The 19,682-nt window shown below is 54.0% G+C and overlaps 1 protein-coding gene and 1 long non-coding RNA gene across 3 annotated transcripts in view; one reads left to right on the forward strand and one right to left on the reverse strand.

Annotated features, from left to right (window-relative positions):
- URM1 (ubiquitin related modifier 1) lies at positions 1-15,294 on the reverse strand. Its single transcript, XM_015062374.3, has 5 exons — positions 15,213-15,294; positions 11,002-11,072; positions 2,777-2,858; positions 1,409-1,457; positions 1-1,071 (listed from the first exon to the last, which is right to left on the reverse strand). The coding sequence occupies exons 1-5, from the start codon at positions 15,245-15,247 to the stop codon at positions 1,003-1,005; spliced, it is 306 nt and encodes a 101-aa protein (XP_014917860.1). The 5' UTR covers positions 15,248-15,294; the 3' UTR covers positions 1-1,002.
- LOC106966276 (uncharacterized) overlaps positions 14,954-19,682 on the forward strand; it is a 10,088-nt gene continuing 5,359 nt past the window's right edge. Inside the window, exon 1 of one of the 2 annotated variants that reach the window (XR_008290909.1) lies at positions 14,954-16,120. This is a non-coding gene — a long non-coding RNA (uncharacterized LOC106966276). Of the gene's footprint in view, positions 16,175-19,682 lie in introns of both variants that reach the window. The other variant, XR_003412870.2, reaches the window with a different exon arrangement.

Raw genomic sequence — 19,682 nt, forward strand, 5'->3', positions numbered from 1 at the left:
TAGTAAACAACCTAGTCTTTTATTTGCCCAAGGCCAGCTGTTGCAGACACTGAGGCCCGCCCCAAGACTTCCAGAAGGGATGGAGGGAGGAGGGGCAAACCATCCTGCCTACCAGGTGCTGCCTGCCCCCATCCTGCTTCCTGCAGGAGGTGGGAAAGGAGATGAAGTCTGCATTTGTGCCATCAAGTATCAAGCCTGCTTTCAGATACTATAAATACTCAATTGCCACTGAAGAGGAAACTGAGGCACTCTGACTCCCCAGGCCGCTATCTGCCAGTTCAAGCTTTTGCCTGCTCTCTCTCTCCAGAATGGGCTGCAGGCAGCCTTTTGCTGGGGGAGGGTCTCAGGAGCCCATCTGGTGGCCTGTGTGTGTGGGGGAAGGCCAGCCAGGGTCAAGGGCTGGGGCTGGGGGAGCAGGAGGAGGGGTGTGGTTGGAAGAGCAGCTGCTGGGAGGGGGGGGGAGTCAGCACTGAATAGGGGACCCCAGCTGGGGTTCCATAATGGTATCAGTGGGGGACAGCCAGAGCCCTCTGCTGTCTGGATGGGGAAACTGAGGCAGAGACTCCTCCCATCTTTGAGAAGGGAGGGGCCTCCTATAAGCTATTCGGGTCCATTCCTCTTCTCCTCGAAGACGCTACAGCCCAGGAGTTGGAGCGTGTCAGTGGTCACTCAGTGTTCAGATTGAGATACAAGGAGTGGGAGGTGGCTGGGTCACCTGGCCACGGAGCCCCCTTCATGTTGTGACCAACCAGAGGGGCACCCTCCCCCACCTCAGCTGCTGGGAAGGTTGGCAGGGCTGAGCCTGCCCACCCCCACTCACGTGCCTGAGAAAGGCTCATTTTTAGCACCTGGCCTCTTTTCCCTGCCTGGAGGGAGCTCGGGGGACAGAGCAGGGAAGAAAGCGGCCAAGGGGGACAGGGAGACCTGGAAGCAGGGCCCCAGGGGATGTCTGATTGTTCTCTTCTCCCCACCCCAAGGGAGCCTGGGCACAGTGCGGGGCCCTCAGCCGCCGTGCAGCGTGGATATGAAGAGGATGTTGTCCTGGTCCTGCAGCTGGTAGTCCAGCTCACCCTGGTCCAGGAGAGAGAGGAGACTGTCAGGGCCCTTCTTCCAGCCTCTCCTCAGCGGTCGGGAGGGAAGGGGGGGGCCTGGATGCTTTGGGAGAGAAGGATAAAATCTACCAGAAAAACGGGTGCCCTGACGTTAATTTGCACATCTCCAGGACGGAGGAAAGCACACTTCCCCCAGCTACCCGTTCCTTCCTTCCCGGGACGGGAGACTTGAGTGGCCTCAGGTTGGAGGCCAAGTGGGACAGAGGACTAACCAGCCACCCCCTCTGGGCCTGATGAAAGGCCGAAGGCTGTCCTAGGGAAGCAGTGAGGGGAGGGATATCCCCCAAGGTACTGACCAGCAGTTCCCAGTCGGCATCGTTAACGAGCACCAGAATTCCTGGCCGCCTGTGGGAAAGAGGGAGTGAGGAGCAGGCAGTGAAGGGCAGGAGGCAGGAGGCAGCAGGGGTAGAGAGGCTGAGACACTTGGGCTGGAGGACGGTGCGGTGGAAGATTTTCCTCCTGAGGTTCTGATCGAAGATCACCCAGGAAGAGGAGGGGACACTCTGAGTCTACGGGAAACCAGGCCAGACAGTCATGGCCTTTGGGATGATATGGAAAACAGGTGCAAATTCCAGCACCACCTCCCAGACCTCAGGCAACTCACTTTGTTTCTCCTGGCATCAGTGTCCTCATCTGAAAATGGCCTAACTCACAGCCTTCCTCCCGGAATGTGCCAGATGAGATGGCATGATGCGTGTCCATCATGGTGACACTGGTAGCAGCATATTTTTCCAGGTGTCTCACCTCACTGTCCCAGGCCTCCCACATGCCCGTGCTGGAGAGGAGACTATCTTGGCTCTTCAGAATCAGGGAGGGCTGCCAGTGGCCTCCAGCACCCACATGCCCAGGAGCGGCCCTGTCTGGTGTAAGGCTGGGTAGGCTGATGTCTGGACAGGTATCGGTCTGGCTCCTGCTGGCAACAGCCCAAGGAGCGCAACTGTCCTTGGGGGCAGCTTCCGTCACCGCCGGACTGTGACCCGAGCCAGGGGTCTGAACGGCAGCCTTAGCCCCCCAGGGCGTGCTGGTGACCTCTGCTTCAAGGGGATGACTGAGTCCCACAAGCACCTTGCCCACCTCTTTTTCACATTAGGCTGGCCTTCTTATAGAAGCACAGCGACTTCTTGGCACATGGCTCCTTTCCCAGGAGGCCGGGCTAGGCCTTGGACAGGTATGGATGCTTTGGGCTAGGTGTAGGGGTGTCCCCAGTGAGCACAAATGTGCGTGTGTGCGTATTGTGTGCGTCCACGCATGTGTACACGTGCGCGTACACGTGTGCACACTGACTCCCTGGAATTCTAGACCTGTGCGCTCCAACGCACCTATCTGTGAGCCTCTATTCACATTTCCAGGGCTCAAAAGGCTCATGTGCTTAGCGACTCTACTGGACAGCACAGATACACAGCATTTGCATCATCACAGAAAGTTGTACGGGACGACAGTCCCAAATTGTCGGGGGATGAAAGGGACCTTGCAAGGGCAGCATCTTTTTCTCAGTACTTTCTGTATGGAGAGAATAGCTGAGGCCCAGAGACAAAGGGAGGATAAAGGGAAGAGGACCCCAAGAAGGCTGCAGGGGAACCCAAGGATAGGGGTTCAAACCTCCACTCCCCTCCCCGCAAAACCACCGCCTGCCCTCCTCGGGGAAGGAGGAGGAAGGGACTCACACGCTATCTCCCTGGATGAACAACTCTGGCCGCTCTTTTAGCAAGTTCTTCTTGATCCAGACAAGGAGGTTCCGGATGTCCCCTGGAAAGGAAGGCACAGAACAAACTATTGCCAAACCCCAATGATTTCTGGCCCTCAGAGCCTTGCCTGGATCAGAAGTGGACATGGGATTCTGGGGGCGTCTTTTCGACCAGGCTTTCATGGCCCCAGAACTTGTGGATTCCCAAGGTGAGGAAATGGGTTAGGAGGTTGGTGCCCTGCCAGAGAGGTCTTCAGAGAAAGTGGCTCTGCTCAAGACTTAAGGAGGTGACGGGGCCTCAAGACAGACAGCCGTAGGAACTGTCACATGTGAAAGGGCTGGGAGACAGGCCCCCACAAGTTCCGGAAGATGGTTCGAAGCTGCCACAGATAGGCTTCTGAGAGGGCCCTGAAGAGCCCCCTCCACCTTTCTCTCTCCAGCCAGTCCCAGAAGGGGGGATTCATCTTTGCTCTTGGAGGGGTCTGCATATATTTCCCTTTGTGAGGGAAGAAAAACAATTGCTGAGCCGATAACATCAGTTAATTTCCTCTGGCAGAGGGAGAGAAGGATCCTTCACCCGCCGGAGACGCTGACAAATCACTGCCCCATTGCCCCCACCTTCACAGAGCCCCCCAGGCCAGGGACGGCCACGCTGAAGAGGCAAGAGGTTCAGGATTGAAAGGGCCTTTCCTTCCCAGCTGGACACTGAGATCTGCCACTCTGGTTCTGGGACAGTCACCAAGCTCTTTGCACATCATGTGGAGGCTCAGAGCCATCTGTCCCCTGGGTCACCTCTCCTTTCCTAGGAACAGGGTCCCTGGCCACGGCACACTGAAATCTGGCTCTATAAACTCCTCAAAGCCTATGGCTCTCAAATATCCACACCTCCAACAGACTGTCTCCTAAGGCTGCAGGAGTTCCTTCTCTTCCCGAGACCACCTGAGAACTGAAAGTCCTGGGGAGACAACTGGTCTCTGGGAAATCAGCAGGGGCCTGGGGCTAGCCACCCCTATCCTGACTTAGTCTCTCAGAAGGGTCTGCTGTCCTGAACACATGCCTGAGACAAAGCTCCGGGGTGAAGCTGGAGAAAGGCCCAGGTAGTGCCTTGGTTTCTCTGCCTAGAACGACAGCCCTGGCACACAGGTGAGGGAAAATCGGCTTGGACAAGGAGAAGCTCAGTTCTGCCCCAGTCTAGGCCCAGCAGCGTGTCTCGACCCTGGCATCAGCCTTGGACAGGACTTTAAGGCATTCTCCCTGACCCGCGTGGGAGCCTTCTAGGAGGCAGGCAGGCTGCACCCCGGATGGACCCGGACACTCTGCTCCGTGCCAACTTCCCTGGATCGTATGCCAGCAGAGCACAGGGCCATGGGCAAAGTGTCCAATGTCTGAGGCTGCCGCCTTTCGATTTTAATTCCTGCTTTTACACAAAGCAGATTCGAGTCCTCATGGTCTCTGGAGTGGGCAGGGGATGGGGAGTGCAGCCTCCGACTAGCTGCAGTCCGTTTACACTCTGGCTGGGTTTCTCCCTGAGGCCTGGTTTCAGAGGTTTCCCCTTGGCCTCCATCTTGGCACTGTCTGGTGGGCCACCAGCCCATACATCTTGCTGCTGCTCGATACAGCCGCCGGGGTCTGACGCATCCATCAGCCAGCCATGGCAGGCGGGGTTGTGCCTGCGTGCGTGGAGGAGCTGAGAGGCACTGGGCAGTGCCTGGCCTGAGGGCCACCAGCTGTACCTCCACAGCCCTGGCTGGCCGGTACAGAACCAGGACCCCGTTGGGTAAAGGCCCGGGCTCCCTCCAAAAGGGGGGGGGGGCTCTGCTCCACCCTGGATAGGCTGGGGGGAGGGGAGAGGGCTAGTGGTCATGTCGGGGTCATCCAAGTGAAGGCACCATCATGGAGTCCCAGAGGGGTGGACTGGGGGGTGAGTCCGCTGTCGGTACGGGCTCATTTATCATGATGCTCCTCTTTGCTGATGTCACTCCCTCCCTCTTCTGTGCCCCCCAGGCCTGCCCACATTCTTGATAGCCTGTTTCCATGGTGAGGCCACCGTATTGTTCCCCCACGCCTGGATTTGGGGGTGGGGAGAGGTGGAACTCACAGCTCCCTTCACAAGAAGGCCTGCAAGGGCCACTCGGCCTGGCCTGAAACACACCCCCAGGGACATCTTGCTAGGCTTGCTGAGGCCCAGACAATATGCAAATAATCTCCAAGCCAGATGGTCGGCTTCCAAAGGCGCCCAGGGGAGGAGGAAGGGTTAAGCAGAGTCAGGGACTGGTGGCTCTGGGGAATCTTCGATCCACCTTCCCCCTCTATGTCCTCCTGCCTTCCCGCTCCCACGGAGGGCGGTTTCCCTCCTGGGATTTGCAAGGCAAATATTTACTGAGCAACTACTATGTGCCAGGTGCTAGGAAGACGGCAATGAGCAAGAAGGACACAGAGCCCGCCCTCATGGAGCTCACAGGCCAGCAGGGGAGACGGCCACCACTTATTCAATCAGTTGTGATAAATGCTATCTCTTTTGTGCGGGTGCAGGAAAACTTTTCTGAGGACGTTCATGTTGATGCTGAGGGCTCATGGATGAGTAGGGCAGGACGGGGAAGCATCCCAGGCAGGAGAAAGAATACACATGAAGACTTAACGGCGGGATGGAATTCGCAGGTTCAAGGTAATAGAACAGAGAAAGCAAGACGATCAGCAGATGAGACCAAAGCAGTAGCCAGGGGCCAGACCATGCAGGGCATGCAGGGGCCTTGAGACAGGTCTTCCCCGGAAGAGGCCTCTCCTTCCTCGTGTACTCCAAGTTTGCTCCATGGGTACAGAACCCACACTGCCTGGGCTGAGGCTCCCTGTTTCTCTGGCTACGCACGTTATCAAGATCCAGCTCAAATTCATGGCATGACCGTTAGGAACCAGAGTGTGTTCTGAGGACCTGGTGTGGCCACAGCACACAGCACACAGCACAGAATCTCACACACAGAACCCGCCTGAGATGTTTGCTGGACATGTGGACGACTATGGAGGGAGAAGAGGTTGGGAACACAGACAGTCCCAGTTCTGAGTTTAAACCCATTACTTCTTGGTCCTATGACCTTGGCCGTGGGATTCTCTGAGCCGCAGCTTCCTTTGGGAAATGGGAGTGGTAAGAACGCCTCACACAGTGGTCATCAGGACTGAATCAGACGATCCATATAAAGTTCCTGGCACGTCAGTGCCGTGACTGTTCTGTGATCCGGAGGAAAAACCCGTACCCTTTGCTCTCTCCCAGTGTCCTGAGCTTCCACAAGTTCTGGTCAGGCCCCTGGCACCCTGGGGATGTGCTCGGACAGTCTCGGGGGTGGAGTACAGTCAAGGACTCATCAGATAATGCTGGGACTGGCTGGGGTTTTCTGTAGGATCCACTGCCATCAAAAGCTGGAAAGGCAATGGGAGAATGGGGTAGGGGGCTGGGAGCAGTGAGGGGACCCCAGACACTGGCCTTCCCTCCACTTTATTATTTAAAAAAAAAAAAATATATATATATATATATATATATATATTTTTTTTTTTTAAGTAAGCTCTATACACAATGTGGGGCTTGAACTCATGACCCCCAAGGTCAAGAGCTCTACTGACTGAGCCAGCCAGGTGTTCCTTTCCATTTTCGATGTTCAGACCCCTAAGATGCTCCCAGGACAGCCCAGGTGGAAGGAATCACATTCTGAGGCTGTGGAGGCCAGAATGCCGGCATCTGATGGGCACCTAATACAAGGTCTCCAGCAAGGAAGCCTGGCCCGCCCATTTGGGAAACAGCAGTAATGGGAGCTGCTGCTCTGTGGCGGAGTGGTTAAGAGTTGGGGTTCTGGAGCTGGGGGACCCTGAGCTGCTGCTAGATGCCCTGGGAGGGCACCAGTTGCAGAGTCAGCCTGACATACGGGGACAGCGATCCAAACCCCAAAGTGCTGCCGTGAGGGTTCAGGCATAAAGGGAGCAGCAGGCCCTGTGGAGCGTCCACCGCACAGGACAATGTCCTCTGGCCACAGTGACTCAGGGCTCCTTATCCCCTTGGCTGCCAGACCCCTCTCCTGCAGGCTGTTGGCAAAGGGGCACCACACACTCCCCTCTTAGCACCTACGGAAGCTTCCACCAGGATTGCTCACCCAGTGGACCTGTCCTTGTCTGCGGACACTGACCACCCACTGTGGCAGCCCCTCCCTGCCACTGGTGTCCATCCTAGCTTCTTGGGCTGAAAGAGAACAATCCCAAGGTCTTATCTGCTCATGAACTCGCCTGCGACAGACCCACATCCAGCCTCTCTTTGATCACCTCCAGGGAGAACCTTGCCCCCAACCAGAAATCTATCTTCCTGACACTCGCACCCAATGAGCCTTGGTTGGTCCACAGGGACCACACCAACAAAAGTGGCCCCTCTTCCACACACCACTCAGTTCTGGGAGAGCCAGACCCCCTAAGTCTTCTCCTCCATAAGGTTAAACCGCTCCAGTTCCCACCAAGTCCACCAGGCTCCAGGCTCTTCTGGGAGCCCACCCCAGGCCTTAGTTGAAAAGGGAGAAGAAAGAGCAGAGATGGGGGGAGTAAAGGAGAAGAGAGGGTAGAGGGAACATCAGAGGGTCTATTTACAAGTGAATGGGGGTAAGAATGGAGCAGTTTGTGGGCTAAACTGGCCTCAGAAGGAGGTTTACAGATGTGCAGGGGACGCTCCTCATTGTTTAATTAAGCAGAAAGTGGATCTTTTCAAAAGCAATTTTGCACAGGGACTGGGAGGGGTTGGGGGAGAGGAGGGCGGTGGGGAGGGGATCAGCAAACAGGCCCCAGAGCAGAGAAAGGAACAGCTGGCCCCAGAGAGGCTGTGAAATGCATGCTAAGCAGTTTAAAGCGCCCGGGAGCTCCCTCCAGCTCCCTGGCCGGGCCACCCTGTAATACAAAGGCAGGGCAGAGGAAGAAGGGCAGGGAAAGGTGAGGCCTAGTGTCTCCTCCTGGGGGCCAGGGCAGGTAAGGCCCACATGGGGACAGTCTGTCTCCCCTGAAGTTTTGGGTTTGCTCCAGCCCACTGACCAACCACGGGCTGGGGGCCTTGCACCGAAGGAACTCTTGATGTATAAAAGCCAGCCCCCAGCAGCCACAATGTCCGAAACTGATGGTGCTACCAACCTCTGCCAATCAAGGCCTGCTCCACAGAGATGGCTGTTAGGAGGTCCCCTCTACGCGCATGACTTCTCACCAACACATCCCGGTTCCCAGAATTGTATGCTCAGATCTGGAAGCAACTTTCCCAGACTGTGGATGTCCGATGGATAGCCAGCTCAATAAAGACTAAATCTAACCCAACCTCCCGTTTCACAGATGGGAAAAAAGAGGCCCGTGGAACTAAGTGATCTGCAAACGCACACTGCCAGGGCTCCTCCTGCAAGCTCACCCCCTTTGGCCTTGCCCATCCTCTTTTCCCAAGTTGGCTCGGTTGGAAACTCTCCCCTGGCCCAGGACCCAGGGCCCCGGAGTCCCCTTGTTTGTGAGACTTGTCACAATCCATAATCTTATGGTTGCTATTTTCTCTGCTGGAGTCTCCAAGACCTGCTTGGCCAAGTTGCAGCCCCCGGGCTGGGAAGGCTGCCAGTCGACAGTGCTGGGCACAGGCTTGGGGGAAGAGTGAGACTCTGCTGGCGGCACCCGCTGGGCTCCTGTGTGCCAGGGTAATGTCTGGCAGCTGCCAGCCAGCTCCGTGGCTGCGGTGTGACCTATGCCTCTGGGCGCAGCAGGGCAAAAATGGGAACCAGGGGTAAAGATCCACTGCCAAGGGCCCAAAGGCTGAGTAAAGGGGCCATTTCAGTTTCTCTCCCACTTCCTTTTCGGCCATCCCAGAGAGGGGAGGACAGGCCCCATCGGCCCCATAAGCAGTAAATGGAGAATGAGAGATCAAACATCTGCGCTTAGCCCAGTCTCCCTATTTCTGTAACTCTGGACAGGTCTTTCTGTCTCTCTCGGAGATCTGGTTTTCTTGATAGATAATATTTACTATGGTCATTACACAAATCAAAGTAAGTAGCTGTTGAAGGCATGGATGAATGAATGAATGAATGAATGAATGAACAAAAAGTATCAAAACCAGAAAATACACTGCAAGTAGGAGAGGTCATATGGGTCAAGGGAGTTAGTGGCACCACGCAAGGCCTTTGGAGACCCTGAAGTCTGGTTCTAAATCCCAGTTCTGCCACTTAAATAACTGCACGGTGTGGACCTTGATGTCTCGGAGTTTGGGTTTCCAGTTTTTAAAACGGGAATGATAACGGCAGCTACCGCCTAGGAATCTGTGACAATTATTTGCACAACGACAGGGGTGCGGTCTACCACGCCAAACTCAGCCTGTGCCCCTCATCACACTGGCCTTTCTTCAGTTCCTGGACCACCTTGAGGGTTTTTACCAAGAGCTACCCCCTCTACTTGGAACGGCCCTCTGCACCTCTGCTCTCCCTGCCAATTTATGAGGCCAGCTTCTTTCTATCCTTCAGGTCTTCGCCTCAAAGTCACCTCTTTAGAAGCCTGCCCTTACCACCTGCTGGCGTTCAAAGCCCCTGTGTGTTCTCCTCATGCCAGTGCCCACCACCTGGGCAGTTTACATTAGGTGTTTCCCGGTTTGCTGCCTGCCTCCACTTCCATTATGCTCCATTTAGGGCGAGAACCACATCTGTTCTGCTCACCACCGAATACCCAGCAACTAGTACGGTGCCTGATACAAAGGGGGCGCTCAAAACCAGATATGCCCACCGCAACCGCGAAGGACTTCTTCCCATCTCTGGCACATGGTAAACACTCAGCCAGCGGATGAACGAAGGGGACTGGAATCACTCAACCTGCCATGCAAATGCAGGGGAAACGAATCCTAACCTGTGAGACTGTACTAACTTCCTGGCCAGGTCTTTAAGGCTGAATCTTTGAGAAGCTTCTGAGAGCCCCTTGTTCCCTCCCAAGGCTGTGTGGCCACCTGTCAAACTAAGGAACAGTCACCTTCATCTTCCCCAGTCTTCCCCCACCAGGGATGCACACGGTCCCCCAATGCCGACATTTAACCCCAGCCTCATGCCCGCTCCCAGCTCAAGGATGGCAGTGTCCTGTTCTTTGGTGGGCGTCCCCCAGCCTCTGAATGTGGCACACAGATCCACCCTGTGCCACTGCTCTCCAACCCAAGGGAGGGTCAGAGACAGCTTGGCAGCCAGTGAATTTGGGGAATTGTCTGATTCCTGGCAGACGTGTGTCCAGTTCCAGAAGAACCCTGTCAAACCTCATGACCATTTCTCGACGGCCCGCTTCCGTGAACCTCATTCCCCTGCCTCCTCATGTGACTGATCTCCCCTCCCCGCAGAGCCATCTCATCCCCAGGTGGAGACGGGTTCCCATTCCTGAGCGCTCTGTTCTGGCGAGGATCCACTGCCAGGGCTGCCAAACCCCTTGAGGGTTGCGGTGCCTGGGCCCCTGCCTCCAGGCTACCCCAGTATTTACCCAGCTGGACCCCTGTAAGTTACCTCTTCGACCCCCCTCCCCACCCAGTGTGAAGGCAGGGACCGGCTCTTCTTTACATGTCTCCCCAGTGCCTGGCACATGGTCTTCCACACAGGACATGCTCAGTGTACATTTGTTAAAGGAAGAAGATCAAGTACTTAAATGGACCAAAAAAACAAAAAACAAAAAAACAAAAAACCCCAACGACCCACTGTCTCCCCCTCAGTCAACCTTCCCCATCACACCTCCTTTCTGGCTAGATACTTTTCTCCTCATCTAAATCCTCTCACCACGTGAGCCCATCCACATGGCTCTATTTTTGCTGAAGGTGACCCCCTTCAGGAGGACGCCTCTCTGCTGCCATCCGGCAACAACAGAGATGCGCGCTACAGCTGTTAGCACGTAGGGATTTCTGTCCCTACCTCACATGTGAGAACACTAAAGCTCAGAGAGGTGAGGTGCCTGGCCTAAGGCTCTAGAGAGATTCAAACTTGAGTCTGTCTGAATCCAGAACCTGCATCTGTAAGGACTAAGCTATGCTATCTCCTTCCTACAAAGCTGGCTCATCCCAGAGAGGATGGTGATGCCTCCTCCTCCCTCTCCCCTCTCCCACTGGCCAGGGAAACCCTGCCCCTTCCCCCTTGCACAGGGCTGAGTGACCCCAGGCTCCTGCTCAGCGGCCCTCAGAGTGGGGCTCGGAATGCTCATACTCACAGGGTTCCTCCTGTCCAGGCAAGGTGACCTGATGCTTCTTTATGCCGTCGAACAGGAGCTCTGCGCCGCCTCTGCAAAGGAGGGCCAGAGAAAGACAGCCGGGTGAGCTCCTGCAAATACCTGGTGGAGACTGAAAACCGAAGGGGCTGGCATTAGAAGCCCAAGAGACGCACAGATCAAGGCTCAGGAACAGCTCGGGTACCAGACTGTGATGGGTTCTCAAATGTGACTTCCTAATGTGAAGTGGGTGCAGATAGTCTCTACCAATAATCAAGTACCCAAAATTTGCAGACTGTCATTTTTACTCCTCCGCTTTCTCAAGAGGCGGCTTAGCATACAGGTGCAGAGAACAAGCTTTGGAGCTGTCACCCTGAGATGGAGGCCGTGCTCCACCTCTGCCTGATGCCCAGACCTTGGGCATGTGACTCCATGTTCTCAAGCCTCAATCTTTCCATCTACAGAAGTGGTGAGGAGCCAGCATCAGGCACGGTGGAGACCCTGTGTGTTGAGGGGTCTCCTTGGGCCAGGGGAGGGTTTGAAATGCCCCTGCTTGTGCCACTCACTGCTGGGCCCGGTGGGCACACCACAGTGCTGGAGGTTGAGACTCCACTGGGTTTAGCAATAACTTTGCCATTCATAAGAATATTCTTCATCTCATTTCATTCTGAGGGCAGCCCAGGTAAGGAGGAAGGGAGGAAGACATTACTAGTTGCATCCGATGAAGAAGCAGACGGAGGCCCGGAGAGGTTAAGTGACTTGTCCACGGTCACACAGGCAGTGGCTGAAGTGGGATTTGAATTCCAGCTGGTTTCTGCTTAGGCCCAGCAGCCTTGGCAGGAAGAAAACAAGACTCCCCAAAGGTCAGAAAGCCCCTTGAGGGCAGACCTTGGCTCACTTCTATGTGCCAGCACCTGGCCAAGGGGAGGCTGGGACAGCAGAGATGCTCGGAGCCAAGTCCAGAAGCCAGGGGTTTATGATGCGGACACCAGGGCTCTTTCAATGCCCCACAGTGCTTCTTCCTCTGGGTCTCCTGATTCCCATCTCGGACTTCACGTGGATCTTAACTGAGAAGGCCTTAACAGACTTTTGATGGATGTGACGCTTCCCGCTACACCACCCTTTCCCAATTTCGGAGAACAGAGATGTCCTGAGACGGTCCACTGGGAGGCAAAGGCAAGGCAAGCATTGTCATGGGGGAAACATGGGGCGACTGTCATCCAAACAAGGTCACGCTTTGTTGATGCAGAAATGTGGAGGGGGAGAGGAGGCCCATCTGTGGCCGCGCGCAGGGCCATTTCAGCTGCAAGCCTGCACAGAGCCTCCATTTATCCCCTTCCAAGAGCCTCGTTCTCTTCTGGGTGGGGGCTGGCACATGCAGCAGCTGGGGTGGGGGAGGGTGACAGGCAAGGGGCTCAGGAGTTGGGGGTCAGAGAAGAGGGGTGGGAACTGGGGGCACTGGAACCCAGGCAAACAACCAAGAGCGGCCAAACCTGGTGGTGCCAGGCTCAGAGGCCAAGGCTGTTTTTCCCTTTGCAAGCGGGTAAGGGAGAAGCAGTCTGGCTCAGAGTGACCTGTCACCACTGGGTTCACTGGCCTTCAAGGGAGGGGCTGGTGTTTGTGCTGCCAGCACATCTGGAGGGGTGGAAGGTGAACGCCCAGCCCCTGCAGAGATTCGGGAGGCGGGCAAGGGGCCTGTTTTGACCCCAGAAGAGAACGAAAGCTAGATTTTCTTATGTCCTATAGGGTTTGCTGTTCAAACTCAGTTAAGGAATTACATCTAAAGACACTTCATCTTTCCCTTCACTCCCCAATTTGTGACAGGAGTGTTTCTTGGTACCAGTGGCTGGTATATACGCTCCTCAAACTGCCCTCACTTTTTCTAGCTTGTCTCTATCTGATCACCCCATGCATTTTTAGTTTTGTTTCTTTCCCTTTGCCTGCTGGAATGCAAGCTCGGCCTAAAACAGAGCCTGGCACATAGCAGGCACTCAAGAAGTATTTGCTGAATGAATGAAAATGCCCATTTCTCCTCCTTCTCTGGCCTCAATGGCATTGCCTCTCTTTGCCAACACCTACCAGTCTCAGGAGGAAGGATAAGAGGAAAAGGAGAGGGAACCTCACATCTGGACCTCAGGGACGCAAAACACATTTCTACCGCATACTTTGAGTTTTGTGTGACCTGAGAAAATGCTCCGCTAAGGACACTTCAGGTGGCAAGACAAAGGATGGCAGAATTGGTTCCTGACAAGATGAAAGGTATGAGAGGTCGTCTAGAGAGGCTCTCAAAGCAGGTAGAGACTGACAGGACGACATCTGGTCAGGGGCTAACCACACACTTCAAGGATCACTGTGGCACTCAGGAACAAAAGGGAGAGAATGATGGGCAAGGTTTCTTTGCAAATCTGCTCAGGTTCAGAGTGAAGGGTGAAGGAAGTCCGCGAAGAAATGGAGAAAATGAAGGAAAAGCCCGGGGCAAAAGCATGCATTGACACAAAGAGACATGGAATCTGGGTTTAAGATACACCTTAGGTATTCTTGCTTCCTGAGAAGCTGCAATTCTCATGGGACATTGTGGTGGTCAGCGGAGCTATTCAAAGATGGGTAGACTGCGGGAGAAATGTTGTGGGGCTCACTCTTGCTCTTGCGGGTAAGGGAGGCTAAGGCTAGCGATGTTTAGACTAGAAAAGGGGTAATTAAGCTGGTTTATAAGTTCTCGAAGGCAAGGACCATACTTTCCTTATAGGACTTCCCCACTGCTGCCAGCACAGTACCCGGCAGACGGAAAACATTTCTGATGAACAAAAACCAGGTCTGACTCAGTGACAATGAAAGGTAAGCTGACTGCAGAGAAACCTCGATACCGGTAGTCTGCAGCTTCTCCCTTTTCAGCTCTGCTGGGGCCTGTCAAAGTAGCAGGGATCTTCCTAGAACTTCCATGCTACGGGAGGGCTGGCGTAGGGGGCATAGCCGAGCCAAGGGTCGGTGAAGCAAAATAGTGAGGAGACCAGACCAGCATAGTTCTAATTGGACCCATGGGGCCAGACAATATTGTCAATTAAAATGCAGTTAACATTCATGAGACTACCCCTTCTAAGGGACAGAAACACTGAGCACTGGAGGGCATGGACAGAGTTCTATTTATCTTTGTATCCTCAGTGCCTGGCTCACTGCCTGGCACATGATAGGCACTCAATAATGACTACTGAATGGACTATCCAGTGAAGGGAAAACATGAAAGAAACTGAGGGCATCCAATGGAAGGAAAGGCATTTATGGGTAGAGGTTTTAGATTACCATTTCAGATTTTTCCTTTCATATAAGCCTTGGCTTGTTTACCTTCACACACACACACGTGCACACACACATCTAGTCCCAGCTTTTTCCATGTGACTCGAAATTATACCACCCATCTCTTGGGTCTCAGTTCCTTTGCCTTCCCTCCAAGCTCTGCAGTTTCTCTCAGCTCTGAAATCACACGACAAACTCGTTTGTAGGGGATAGAAGATAGTGGCTTGAGGAGACTTCCTCCCTGATGTGTGTGTCTTCAGCTATTGGGTGTGTGTGTCCCACTCCTGCTCCTCTTGTCTTGTGTGTAACTGCACTGTCAACTTATTCTCCTCCACTGTGCTATTTATTTATCCCCGTATCTTCGCCTGACTCAAGATCTGCAGAAGGCAATCAGCCAGTTTACTGAAGGACCTGAAAAAGGTTCAGGTCTGTTTAACATCCCCAAATCCTGGGAAAGAGAAGGAGTGCCGCCTTGGCCACACATCCCATGAGAAACAAGGCTCCAGGAACCGTGTAAGCGGAAATTGCTGCCCGAAGAAGAAATCTGGGGGTGAAGGGTAGTCCTTTTCGGTTCTAGGAGCTCAGATGCCAGACAAACGGGACTGGTCCAAAACGAGATTAGTAAACAAGGTAAGGAGGCCGCCTGCTAACGTCATGCCTTTTGAGTCCGGCAGGGCACGGGGCAACTGAGGAGTGCCCAGAGGACACCTCCACGCCCGGGCTTGCGCCTCTATTCCCGGACATACGGTCTCGTCGCCAAGGGAGACCGAGCCTCTCAGACTCTTCGAGGCGGGTGGCGTAGCTCTGGGAAGGCGCCAGGAGCCTCAGCGATTCGGTCGTGACAGGCCCCAAAGCAGAGGGAGGGGAGTTCCGGGCCCGACGACTTCAATCCATCCCCACAGTGCCCCAGCTCTGTGACTCACCCGAACTCCACCTCCACCGACAAGGGCGCTGCCATGTTGAGGAAGCCGAGCTCACAGGAAATTCCCTTAAACTTCCGGCCCTCCCGCCCACTTCCGGTCGCCACGAGCGGAAGAGGCGGTGCCCAGAGGGTCATCCTCCGCAGCCATTGGAGGAAGGCCGGGAGCTAGGCGGGTAGGTCGCGGGTCTCGTTAGGGGCTCATGAGTTGGTCACCTACCTTTCTGGGACGGGCCTCAGGGAGCTAAGTGGGCAGCGGCTTGTGCGAGCCACAGCTAGGCGGGGAGCCCGGGCATCTTTGCGTCGTACCTGTGAGCCACGTTACTGCTTATCTTGCAAAAGTTACAAGTCTGTCTTAAGCCCGCACACCGCTTGGGTGAGCCCGTCCATTCGTCTTGACTTGACTTGACTTGAATTATAAGTGACTACAAGTCTTTATTTCCAGCCCAGAAATCTCTCCTGAGCTATTGAGTCGCTATCCGGGCGCTCCTTTGGTTATCGATTTGGGTTTTACTCATTCAGCAGACATTTGCTGCACGTCCTCCGTGTACCAGGCATCTTGGTCAGTGCTACAGGTGCAGTGGTGAACGGGATGAGAAGGGTTCCTGCTTTTAGGGCACTCACAGTGTAGTGGTGGAAGCTAACTGTAATCAGAGAAACAGATCAATCATACTAATAAATAGAAAATCTCTAACTGAAAGAAGTGACCTGAAGTTATAGGAACTTCAAAAAGAAAACCAATTGGACTGGACACAGCTAAGCAATAAAGCTGAGTAACGTAGGTGGATATGAGGGTGGAGAGAAACCTCTGAAACATTCCAATGAGGAGGACAGAAGATGCAAAGGCCCTGAGTTGGAGACCATGCTGGGACACCAAGAGAGGAAAGTGGAATTTGGGGAGCAGAGGGGCTGGTAAGAGATGATGCTAGGAAGGGGGCAGGGGCCAAATCACACCTTGAGAGCCAGGTAAGAATTTCAGTCTCTATTCTAAGAGCAGTGGGAGGCTTTTGAAAGTTTTGGGGAGGGGGTGACATTAGAACTATACTGTAAAATACCCTTACTTGCTGGAGTGTGAATGGTTTAAAAAGAACAGGGAAGAAGATGGGAGACCGCTGGAGCCTGTTGCAAAAGGCCAGGGGAGAAGTGGAGTAAAGTAGATATACTGGGGTGTCTAAATCACAACACTTCCAAATTGAACTTAGCATTGGTAGCATGTGGGGGGGTAGTCTGAAGGTCAGTGGTGGAATGATATAATGGTTAAGAGCTGGGAGTTCAGCTGCCAGCTTTGTATCCAGTTCCCACCACTTCCTAGATGTTTCTTTGCATTAAGTCCCTTATCATCTTTGTGCCTCAGTTTCCTCATCTGTAAAATGGGGATAGTAACACCCCCTAACTCACAGGGTTGTAGCGAGGACTAAATGAGTTCTTGCCACAGCGCCTCCTTCCCTAAAACAGGCCCTGCCCTGTGTTCCCCATCTCAAGGATACCACTGCCACACTCTGAAACACTTAAGCAAGAAACTTTAGACATTGTTCTTAATTCTGTCCCATATCCAAATAGTCACCAATTTGAGGAGCTCCTGGCTGGCTCAGTCAGTGGACCATGGGACCTTTGATCTCAGGGTTTTGAGTTCAAACCCCATGTTGGGTGTAGAGATTACTTAGATTACTTAAAATCTTAAAAAAAAAAAAAAAAAGTCATCAATTTGGATTCCTCTCCTGAAGCTGATTTTGCAACCCCAAAATGTTCCACCGCCACCCCTGGCACCTGGCACCTGTACCTGCTTCTTCTCTGTCTGCCTGCCTCCCACCTCCCTCACTGTGGCCGTGACTTCACTGTAGTTTGACTCCGTGGATAGCCCTGAGCCATTCCAACGTATTAGGCACTGTTCCAGGGCACTGGCAAAGTGAAAACAAGTCAGACACAGCCTGGTCCTCAGAGCACGAAGGAATCCTGTGGTTAATGGAAAGGCCCCATATTCACCATGCTCTGTGGGTTGGTCACTTTCCCTCTCTGGCACTCAGTTTCCCCAATCTGTGAAGAAGGTTGGGAACCAAACGATCTAAGGTCCTTTCAGCAAAAATATTATAAGATTCTTTCACTAGACCCAACTCTTGCAGGGCAGAAATCTTGTCTGATTCATCTTTGATCCTTAGCTTGCAGTAAGGAGCTTTGTAATTGTAGGGGTTTGGTAAGTGCTTGTTGAGTGAGTAAGTGAACACCTTTCACTCCCCCGCTCAAAGTCATTTAATGGCTTCTCTTTACCAACAAGGTAAAGCCCTTGAGCCTCTGAACTCAGCTCACCTCTTCGAGAATTGAATATCCTCTCACCCCAGGAACTGCCACCTCTTGGGGCTGGAACATGAGAGCTAGGGAGCATTTGAAGGGCTTCATCCGTCTGACAAACATTCACTGAGCACTTTTTAAGTGCCAGGCCCAGAGCTGGTGCTGGAAACACAACAGTGAACAAAACCAACAGGTCCCTGCCCTCCTGGGGCTGTTGCAGGAGACAGAGATGTAAAAATGGACCTCACGGTGTGATCAATGTTATAAAGGGGGAACATGGGGCCCTGTGGGAGCTGGCGGAGCCCCCTAATCCAGCCCTGGGATCAGAGAAGGCTTCCCAGAAGTCACACAAGCCCAAATCCAAAGGGATGGTGGGAAGGAGATGGCACCTAGGAAGGCCAGAGGAGGCATCTTCCCATATCTCAACAAACGGGTTCCTCCAGCTTCTTACATAGTCCCAGAGATTGGGAGCTCACTTCTGGGTAAGTCAGCCCATTGTGTGAATGCCTGGGTCTCAGAAAGTCCTTCCTTCTGATCGCAAGCCTACCCCACTCAATCTCTTAATTGTAACAATATTAGTTCATATTCATATTCATTAAAAGAGCATTTATTGTGGGGCGCCTGGGTGGCTCAGAGGGTTGAGTGTCTGACTCTTGATTTTGGTTCAGGTCACGATCTCATGGTTTGTGAGTTAGAGCCCCAAGTTGGGCCCTGCGCTGACAGGACAGAGTCTGCTTTGGGATTTCTCTCTCTGCCCCTCCCCTGCTCATGATCTCCCTCTCTCACTCTCTAAATAAATAAACTTAAAAAATGTATTTAAAAAAGAGTATTTATTGAATGCCCACCTTCCACCTGCCAGGTGTTTACATGCACTACCTGATTGGCTGCTCACAGAGACTACTATTATCCCCATTTTTCAAATGAGAAAACTGAGGCTCAGAACCAGTGGTTTGCCCATGGCCCCTAAGTGTCTCATGCCCCCTAAGGCCTCAACCCCAGGTTGTAGTGCCTTCAGCATCACTGGCCCTCACTGCCTCCCATTGGGTCAGGCTCACCCAGATGCCCTCCCCTGGGATCTACACAGAAGAGGGGCTTGGGCCCCATCCCCTGTCTCCTCCAGCAGGCCGGCCAGCCCGGGCGGCGGCCTCTATCTCCTCAGAAGCTCCAAGGGAGACAAAGGCGGGGTCTGCAGGGGAGGCGAGGGCGCGGGTGCCCCCCTGCCTGCTGCCCTTTGTCTCCAGCCTGCTCCCCTCATGCGCCCCGGGAGGCTGGGAGGCGCCTCTCGCAGGCTTCCTCCTCCCATTCTTGTGCTAATTGGGTGTCAAGCTGAGATCAGTGAGAAAGAAATCCGCCCCGGCTCGGGTTAAACTGCCGCCAAAGATGAGGGCTGAGCCTGGAATATCATTAGGCTGGGAGGAAGCAGGGCCCCCTCCTCGGTGGGGGGAGGGGCCGGCCGAGCATTCAGGCCCCTTTGAAAGTCACTTGGTCACCCCCTCCCTTGCCGCCACCGCCTAAATGGGCCCCTCGGAGGTATTTAACCTTCTTCCCAGGAATTGAAAGTGATACTCCAAGCACTGGCCCGGTCGGCCACTTGCCTGTCCTGAGGGCGGTAGGACCTCCAGGGATGCTCGAGGCCGGCTCTTTCCAGCCTCTGCCGGCCCCCAGGCACTGTTGCAGATGGGAACACTGAGGCTCCAGGAAGGGGCCTTACCCCCAGAGCTGCCATTCGCAGGCTCTGTGGTCTTTGGAGAGACTTTGCCTCCCTGAGCCTCAGATTCTTCATCTGTGGAATGGGGGTAAAAATAGTAGCTGCTTTTCCTTACGGATTTAACAAACTGATGCACACGTAGCGCACTGCAAATCGCCTGGCACATAGGAAGGGCTCCATACGGTGTGGCCGTTAGCAAGTCGAAGGGAGTGGGTGTGACCCCAGGAGGGATGAGGGACCTCCTAGCAGAGCCCCCACTGTCTGGAAGTGTGCAAGGGAAAGTGCCCACAAAAGACTCATTTTTCATACTTTGCTTCAACCCTACTCCACACCGGATGCGCACTCCCCTGCAGCTTCATTGCTTTCCTAGACCTGCCCTGCAGGCCTTTACATGTTGCTGCTACTCCTGTCTGGGATGCTCTTCCCACTCCAATTCTTGGAGAACTCTTTCTTGAATAGCCTCTCTGACCGTGAAACAAC

This window comes from Acinonyx jubatus, chromosome D4 (assembly GCF_027475565.1).
Source record: "Acinonyx jubatus isolate Ajub_Pintada_27869175 chromosome D4, VMU_Ajub_asm_v1.0, whole genome shotgun sequence".
Classification (NCBI taxonomy): Eukaryota; Metazoa; Chordata; class Mammalia; order Carnivora; family Felidae; genus Acinonyx; species Acinonyx jubatus.

Coding starts and splice junctions, on each gene's coding strand:
- URM1 (XM_015062374.3), bottom strand. CDS start 15,247: ATGGCAGCGCCCTTGTCGGTGGAGGTGGAGTTCGG. Junction 2,859..11,001: donor GCCTGGACAGGAGGAACCCT/GTGAGTATGAGC, acceptor CTTCCTTTCCAG/GGGACATCCGGAACCTCCTT. Junction 1,072..1,408: donor ATGCCGACTGGGAACTGCTG/GTCAGTACCTTG, acceptor CTCCTGGACCAG/GGTGAGCTGGACTACCAGCT.